The 9,470-nt window shown below is 41.9% G+C and overlaps 1 protein-coding gene across 2 annotated transcripts in view; it reads right to left on the minus strand.

Moving 5' to 3' along the window:
* Positions 1-8,738, minus strand: part of dpf3 (double PHD fingers 3) — a 63,597-nt gene extending 54,859 nt beyond the window's left edge. For both annotated transcript variants that reach the window (XM_061901273.1, XM_061901272.1), the window contains exon 1: positions 8,585-8,738. In XM_061901273.1, the coding sequence (XP_061757257.1) occupies positions 8,585-8,616 (32 nt within the window). In that variant the 5' untranslated portion in view covers positions 8,617-8,738. The remainder of the gene's footprint in view (positions 1-8,584) is intronic.
* Between the last annotated feature and the right edge of the window lie 732 nt (positions 8,739-9,470).

The raw sequence follows: 9,470 nt of genomic DNA on the forward strand, positions 1-9,470 counted from the left end.
TATGAGAAACCTTGGAGAGGACCTCAGATGTGGGCAACCCCCCCCCTCTAGGGGACCGAAAGCAATGGATGTCGAGCGGGTCCAACATGATACTGTGAAAGTTCAATCCATAGTGGCTCCAAGACAGCAGCGAGAGTCCCGTCCACAGGAAACCATCTGAAGCGGATCAGCAGCGTAGAGATGTCCCCAACCGATACAGGCGAGCGGTCCATCCTGGGTCCCGACGAGCGGTCCATCCTGGGTCTCGACTCTGGACAGTCAGTACTTCATCCATGGTCATCGGACCGGACCCCCTCCACAAGGGAGGGGGGGACATAGGAGAAAGAAAAGAAGCGGCAGATCAACTGGTCTAAAAAGGAGGTCTATTTAAAGGCTAGAGTATACAAATGAGTTTTAAGATGAGACTTAAATGCTTCTACTGAGGTAGCATCTCGAACTGTTACCGGGAGGGCATTCCAGAGTACTGGAGCCCGAACGGAAAACGCTCTATAGCCCGCAGACTTTTTTTGAGCTCTAGGAATCACTAATAAGCACCTCCAAGTCCGAGTCCATGGTTCTCGCCCGGAAAAGGGTGGAGTGCCATCTCCGGGTTGGGGAGGAGACCCTGCCCCAAGTGGAGGAGTTCAAGTACCTAGGAGTCTTGTTCACGAGTGGGGGAAGAGTGGATCGTGAGATCGACAGGCGGATCGGTGCGGCGTCTTCAGTAATGCGGACGTTGTATCGATCCGTTGTGGTGAAGAAGGAGCTGAGCCGGAAGGCAAAGCTCTCAATTTACCGGTCGATCTACGTTCCCATCCTCACCTATGGTCATGAGCTTTGGGTCATGACCGAAAGGATAAGATCACGGGTACAAGCGGCCGAAATGAGTTTCCTCCGCCGTGTGGCGGGGCTCTCCCTTAGAGATAGGGTGAAAAGCTCTGCCATCCGGGAGGAGCTCAACGTAAAGCCGCTGCTCCTCCACATCGAGAGGAGCCAGATGAGGTGGTTCGGGCATCTGGTCAGGATGCCACCCGAACGCCTCCCTAGGGATGTGTTTAGGGCACGTCCAGCTGGTAGGATGCCACGGGGAAGACCCAGGACACGTTGGGAAGACTATGTCTCCCGGCTGGCCTGGGAATGCCTCGGGATCCCCCGGGAAGAGCTAGACGAAGTGGCTGGAGATAGGGAAGTCTGGGCTTCCCTGCTTAGGCTGCTGCCCCCGCGACCCGACCTCGGATAAGCGGAAAATGATGGATGGATGGATGGATGGATGATATTGATCTGATACGATATCAGCAGGAAACATAAAAACGTTTATTATTTTCTAGTGTGGAATGTTAGAGAAAGTTTAATCAAGGGAAATTAGTCAAACAGAAAACAATGGTAGGTATGAAAAACACTAATCTATTTACTATTAACTATCTGAAATGGACTTGCTGTCTTTAATATGGAGTAGAGTGGTAATTGTTTTTTTGGCGACACCGAGTGGTCACAATAACACATGAAGTTAAAAGCCCATGACGCAGTAAGTTGAATGATGCGAACATATTTTTCACTGGATACTTTCTAACCGGCTTCTCCCTTGAAGACCTTGTATGTGTAAGTAATATGCTACTAAAATGATTTGAAACTTGTTTATGTTGACAAATGTGATGTTTTAGACTGTTATATTGTTCCAAAGGACACACCTATAACATATGTCTAGCTTGTGTGCTATTGTGTGCTTAGCTGTTGTCTCGGTGCTAGGTCCTAGTAGCCTACAGACTTGTAGTATTGATAATTTTAGATAAATGAATAAATAAATAATAAATCCCAGCTATATATACAGTATATACATTGTATGAACATCACTCACTGGTTGGGACGGCGTGGCGAAGTTGGTAGAGTGGCTGTGCCAGCAATCTGAGGGTTACTGCTTCAATCCCCACCTTCTACCATCCTAGTCACGTCCGTTGTGTCCTTGGGCAAGACACTTCACCCTTGCTCCTGATGGGTCCTGGTGAGCGCCTTGCATGGCAGCTCCCACCGTCGGTGTGTGAATGTGTGTGTGAATGGGCGAATGTCAAAATACTGTCAAAGCGCTTTGGGGTCCTTAAAAAGGGGTAGAAAAGCGCTATACAAGTACAACCCATTTATCATTTGGTGCCTTAGGAGCTGTGTTAGACAATGAGTTTAACTCATTAGCAAGCGTTGCTCAACTTAACTCTTAATCAGTGAGGATTTGTGCCTGCCAGTTTAAGTGACGTGTGCACAGCTGGACTGCACAGACTGAGCAGTGTTACATACTGTATACTTAATTTATCTATAGAAAGTGTATTTACAACTCTATAATAGATTTCATTTAAAACATTCCTGTCCGCCTGCCTAAAAGTGTTACAGCCGTATAAAATTGTTGTAGTTTTTAACTAAAAAATGTTTGTAAATATTGCAAAGAACACATAGTATGAACCCGGACATGTAGAGGAAATGGCGTTGGGTTCCCATACAGGCAAAGTTAGCGCATTAGTGACTAAAAATAGTTTGGAATTTTCTAAAATATTGGAACAAAAATCCATCCTATTTTGTTATTGTTGTCTTATGCATTCGAATGTAAAGTTGTTTATTTCGGAGCCTCAGGTTCTGACACCTCCACTTTTTTCTTAAAACATTATGGCTGTGTTAGAAGATGATAATGGAGCCAGGAAAACCTGATGTGAGTAATTATGTTTTTCTTGCAGAACTTTGTCACTGTAGTGTTTTGTGAACTGAGGAAGAAACGATGGGCAGCATGGTGGAAGAGGGGTTAGTGCGTCTGCCTCACAATACGAAGGTCCTAAGTAGTCCTGGGTTCAATCCCGGGCTCGGGATCTTTCTGTGTGGAGTTTGCATGTCCTTCCTGTGACTGCGTGGGTTCCCTCCGGGTACTCCGGCTTCCTCCCACTTCTAAAGACATGCACCTGGGGATAGGTTGATTGGCAACACTAAATAGATAGATAGTACTTTATTGATTCCTTCAGGAGAGTTCCTTCAGGAAAATTAAAATTCCAGCAGCAGTGTACAGAGTTGAGATCAATTTAAAAAAAAAGTAAAAAGTAAATAATGGGGTTTTAAAAGGAAACAAAATAGAGAAATATTACAAAAAGAATAAAAACAATGGGAAAAACAAAATAACAGTAAAATAAGAATATAACAAGACAAAGTAGGCAGTAGTGACCATGGTATGAAAACGTATTGCACTGTTAATGTTTTGCATCCCCTGTCATCCTAATACCCCCCGTCCCCCGTCCCAGAGAGGAGTTGTACAGTCTAATGGCGTGTGGGACAAAGGAGTTCTTGAGTCTATTAGTCCTGCACTTGGGATGAAGCAGTCTAGCACTGAACAGGCTCCTCTGGCTACTGATAACGCTATGCAGAGGGTGACTGGCATCATCCGGGATGCTCACTAGTTTGTCCACAGTCCTCTTCTCTGCCACCGTCACCAGTGAGTCCAGTTTCATTCCGATTGTAGAACCGGCCCGCCTGATCAGTTTCTCAAGTCTGGAGTTGTCCTTCTTAGATGTACTGCCCCCCCAGCACACTACCATGTAGAACAGAACACTGGCAACCACAGACTGGTAGTACATCCACAGGAGTTTTTTGCAGATGTTGAAGGAGTGCATTCTCCTGAGGAAGTACAGCCTGCTCTGTCCTTTCTTGTACTGGTGGTCCGTGTTAACAGTCCAGTCCAGCTTATTGTCCACCCAAACCCCGAGGTACTTGAATGAGTCCACGGTCTGTACCTCAACTCCCTCGATCACAATAGGTTGTGACCGTGGACTCGACCTCCCAAAGTCAATGACCAGCTCCTTGGTCTTTGACGGATTGAGTTGCAAGAGGTTCCTGTGGCACCAGACTGCAAAGTCCCTCACCAGGTTCCGAAACTCCTCCTCTCTGCCGTCCTTGATGCACCCGACGATGGCTGTGTCATCCGCGTACTTCTGGATGTGACACAGCTCTGAGTTGTAGCAGAAGTCAGCGGTGTACAGGGTGAAGAGAAGAGGGGCCAGCACCGTTCCCTGCGGTGCTCCGGTGCTGCTGATCACAGTGTCAGACGTGATGTCCTTCAGTCTGACGTACTGTGGCCTGTCGGTGAGGTAGTTCGAAATCCAGGCAACCAGGCAGGGGTCCACTTGCATTTTGTAGAGATTGGCCCTAGCGTGTGAATGTGCGTGTGAATGTTGTCTGTCTATCTGTGTTGGCCCTGCGATGAGGTAGCGACTTGTCCAGGGTGTACGCCGCCTTCCGCCTGATTGTAGCTGAGATAGACACCAGCGCCTCCCGCGACCCCAAAGGGAATAAGCGGTAGAAAAATAGATGGATGGATGGATGGAAGAAATGATGCAACGCATGAAGGACAAAAATACAAAGTGTGGAAGTACAGCAAGCATCCAACTAAATTAGATGTAATATTAGAGCTCCATCTCCTTATACAGCAGGTGTTACTATTAAGAGTGTCCCCTTCTGATATTGATATTGGATATGCCTTCCGCCTGAAAGCAACTGGGAAACGCTCCATAAAATAGCCACACCAATTTACAAGCCGCAGAGTCCAAAGCTTAGGAAAAAAGTAGCGTCACATAGTCCGGAATTTACAGTACTAGGATTCAGGATTGGCTCAGCCTGAGGCAGCATTACTATATTTGATTAAAGGGGTGCAAAGGTGATTCTCATAATGTTAAAAAGTGCATTTAGAAAATTGTAAACATGTTTTATTCTCTATGTATGAAAACATTCGATTAATAATGAATAACTACTTGGCTGAAATTCATTGACCACGGTCAAGTCTAGAGCCAATTAACAGGATTACTGTATGTGTTTAACATAACCATCCCTATTTCAGACTTGTTATGCCCAAGTTCAGTGTAGTGAAGGGTTAAAACAAACGTACATGTTTTTTTAAAAGATGTGGGAGGAGCCAAGACAACAAAAATGATGTTGGGTGGGGGTCGTCTGACATAGTGCGGGGGCACACGTGTTCCTTTTCAACCCGTGTCACCCTCATTTTATGTGCACACACAAAGGGGAAAGGTGGGGCATGGTGCCGAGGTGGGGGGCACGTGTAGGGGTAGAGAAAGGGCATCACTGGAAGGGGTGGAAGGGAAGGGGGCTGGGGGGAGTTAATACCTGATTCTGATGCTGCTGATGTTGTTTTTATTATTCTGCAGAAGAGACAATCATGTCTCTCACACACAAAGGCCAAGGTTGTGTGTGTTCTGTGAGCGTATGCGATACATGCACATACACACAACCCCCCTAAAAACTAAACCCCTCCATCACTGAAACATGCAACATGGGGGGAGGGGCGCACAGCTACATGACACATGCAACAAACACACATTCATAAAAATACACAATCATCCTGATCCCCTTCTTCACTCCCTCCCTGCAGCACGCTGCATAAAAAACACTACAATGACAATTTCCATTACATTAAATGCACTATTTTACTGCTTATGTATTTTGGATTCACTGCTAAAAACGTATGATATTATTGTCAATGTTTATTGTAACACATGTACCTCAAAAGGTTGAGTTTATCCAAAACCAACACAAAGCAGCTTTTTTTTTTCCCAGAAAAATACATGCTTTTTGTTGAATAACATCCTCATGTTGTGCTACATAAGATACCATAAAATATAATCATTCAAATCCGTCAAACATGTCATATCTTTGAAATCTTTGTACTACTCTTTATCCCAACTTGGGATGTAATTAGATGAAAATTTAATATCACAGTAATTTTCGACCAAAATGATCACGGTTATCAGTATTATCACAGTATTGTTGAATGCACTCAACATGCACTTACACACACTGACATTTTTTTTTACCAAGTTTTATTTTTAAAACGTTAATGTGTCTTCTTTTTCTTTTAGCATTTAAGATAGGTAGCGATTAGCTGGCTAACTGCTTCTCACTTTTTCAAAGTGTAGTAATCTATTGCGGTTTCATAATGATTACAATTGGAATTTGGTAATAATAACCGTTGGATATTGTACTGCAGTTTATCCTTATATTTGTAATTTGCAATCCCTAAACCAGGCTCTACTTTAGGATTATTCAAAAATACATTCAATTGAAGTGACTATTTGCAACTTTTATGCAGCTGCCACGAGGGCACTAACGTTCCAAAGTGTTCTTAGCATTATATCAAGACCTCTTCCGACTTTTAGCACATAAACTATGCACATTTTTAACACACACACACACACACACACACATGCTAGTTTTGTTTGTTGTCATCTAATGTTAGTGATTTATCAAAGTTTACCTACTAATCCATTCATATATTTTCTACCTCTTGTCCCCTTACTCGCAGGGCGTGGAGCCTATCCCAGCTGCATTCGGGCGGAAGGCGAGGTACACAACCTAAACAAGTCGCCACCTCATCACAGGGCCAACACAGATAAACAACCTTCATACTCACATTCACACACTAGGGCCATTTAGTGTTGCCAATCAACCTATCCCCAGGTGCATGTTTTTGGACGTGGGAGGAAGCCGGAGCACCCGGAGGGAACCCACGCAGTCACGGGGAGTACATGGAAACTCCACACAGAAAAGCCCCAAGCCCTGGGATTGAACCCAGTACCTTCCCTTTCCCCTGTGTTGCTGTGCTGCCCTCAGCTACTAATATTAGCTATAATTGAACATTTATTCTACTATAACAAAAACCATGACAAATATGATCGCCAAATTCCTCAGGCTGACAGGCTATTTTATTCAATAAAATTATTAACTGTGTCATTTACCACTCCATTAAAATTTAAAGACAGCACATTCCAGACCGTTAGTAAAACAAAGGTGAGTGTTTTTCATACCAACCATTGTTCTTTGTTTGACTAAATGCACTTGATCAGACCTTTTCCAACAATCCACACTGTAATAATAACAATCAAAGTATGTATGAATTCTGCTGATATCGTATCAGTAGACATTTTACATATATATATATATATATATATATATATATATATATATATATATATATATATATATATATATATATATATATATGTGTGTGTGTGTGTATGTATGTATGTGAGTGTTATGGTTAAAAATGTTAACTTTGAGCTAGTAACAAACAGCACCTTTAAATTGCACACTTAACTAGTGTCACTGGGTTTTTGCTCAGTCCTGTTACCCTGTTAGCGTAAATGTAATGTGGCTATATTTCACTTATTTGCTACATCCATGCTAAAAAGTCACTCATATTACTCAAATGAGTCGTCTTCATTTTAGGAATTTTGTACAGAAATTAAATAAACTTGCCTAATATGGGCCAACACACATTTTTTAGTAGTTCTGTTTTGTCAAATTTAGTTGTAATAAAAGACATACATGTAGTTGTCAGATGTAGTTATTTGTTTATATTGACAGCATCACAACAAGAAAACGGCAGCGATTCAGTGAAATTGAATTCTATGATTAAGTTTGTGAGGAAGTACCTAAAAAAACGTAATGAGTAAGAAGTGTATCACTGCTGTAAAAGGAGTAAATACAACATTGTCAGGTCATAGGGCAGGCAGTATTAGATGTTGGTGAAAGTCTGGATAAATGGGTGGATGCAGAGTTTTTCTCTGCATTTTTTAAAACATGTTTTCATAATGTGTCGTATCAGCGAGCAATGCCTGAATCTAAATAACAAAACCAGAGCCTGTGGATGTGATGTGTGATTTTAATCCAGGCAAAGATTATGTTAGGCTCTCTTAGACTTTCTTCTGACAACAGACGGGCCCTGCAGTGTACAAGGCTGCTCACAAACTGCTGTTTGGACATGCATGAAAACAAAAACAAAGTACAGTACAGTGCAGTTGCCACATTGTGTGCAGCCTAAGCGGTTTTGCAGGAATTCAACAGCTTAAAGTGTGCAGTTCTGTATGTTTTACAATGCCCCCAAATCATTTTCACTGAGGAATTCAGGAGTGTGACTTAGCTCATCAGTGCCAGTAAAAAAAAGTAATAGAGTGCACAGCTGCTTAATAAAAATTAAACCTTAATTTGGCACAAAAAAACTACATTAAAATGCATATGTGCTTGTGTTAATACGGTTATAGTTATTAAATAAATATAATGATGGACACAAGCAATGTTATGTTAGGTACTTATTAATAAGGTCAATTAAAGGCTGTACTTTTTTGCAAGGCACAATCTCATTGACCTATTATTAGGAACTTAGATTTAAGAGGACAAAGAAAAGTGAAAACAAACACAATATAAAAAGTGTTGGTTTTCAATTGAGCTTTCGCTGTGCAGACAGACTACGTATTAATGACTGCAAAGTATACTTTGCAGTCATTAATACTCATTGCAACAATTATAATTGTTTTGCAGCAACCTTTCGTTAAGTGACTCACTTTCAGTAAAAGTGCACGTGAGACATTTTCACACGATCTGTTTCTTTCCCTGCGTGTTCCAATATATTGCAGCAAAGGGAAGATGATATCTGCAGATCACGCACGCAGATTGTACACTTGGAATAATAACAAAGGCTAACAAATCTGTTGTCGGGTTCTCTGATTTTAAGCCCAGACACTCGTCTGGCAATCACACGTAAACATTGTAATACTAATAAACGCTTACTTACGATTTCAAGGGGTTCTGAATTACAGTCGCCATTTTTCAGCGGGACTGTAACGTAATATTCCAATTCTCCGTGTAGTTTGGGACCTGAATGAGGGGGAAAAAAGCACCAATGCGGTCCTGCACACTGCAGCCAATGCAACCACGGTATCAATGCACTGGGCGTGGCTTCTGAGAATGCTGTCAACACTTCAAACATATATATTATTATTCATATCCATCCATCCATCCATTTTCTACCGCTTATTCCCTTTCGGGGTTGCAGGGGGCGCTGGCGCCTATCTCAGCTACAATCGGGCGGAAGGCAGGGTACACCCTGGACAAGTCGCCACCTCATCGCAGGGCCAACACAGATAGACAGACAACATTCACACTCACATTATTCATATATTATATTTTATTGTATCAAAAATTTTAAAATATACTTTTTTTACAGTTTTTGCTGTGCAGTGAAGATATAAATAACAGTGTTTCACGATGTTTCGTTTTGTGATCTATTTAATTGATGCAATCGTCACATAACAATCAAATACAACCGAAACATTCATTCAGAACAAGGCAGCGGTTTTAGTATATTTAATATTGTTGGCCACTGTAACACAGTTTGAACAGTAACATTGTGTTTGGATACAGGAAAATAAAACATTTTAAGTTAATCAATTGATAAACATCACAGTTTGAGAATCACTCTGCTATATACATAACAGTGTTTCACAATGTTTCGTTTTATGATCAATTTAATTGATACAATCTTCACATAACAATCAAATACAATTACAATAAAATGTAGTTTTGTATATGGATGGGGCAATAGTATTAAATCAAAAGTCTACCTAGAAAAAAACAGCCAACGAGAATGCACTACGTCATTTACTACGGGTAACGATTGA

Source organism: Nerophis ophidion, linkage group LG05 (assembly GCF_033978795.1).
Source record: "Nerophis ophidion isolate RoL-2023_Sa linkage group LG05, RoL_Noph_v1.0, whole genome shotgun sequence".
NCBI classification, from domain to species: Eukaryota; Metazoa; Chordata; class Actinopteri; order Syngnathiformes; family Syngnathidae; genus Nerophis; species Nerophis ophidion.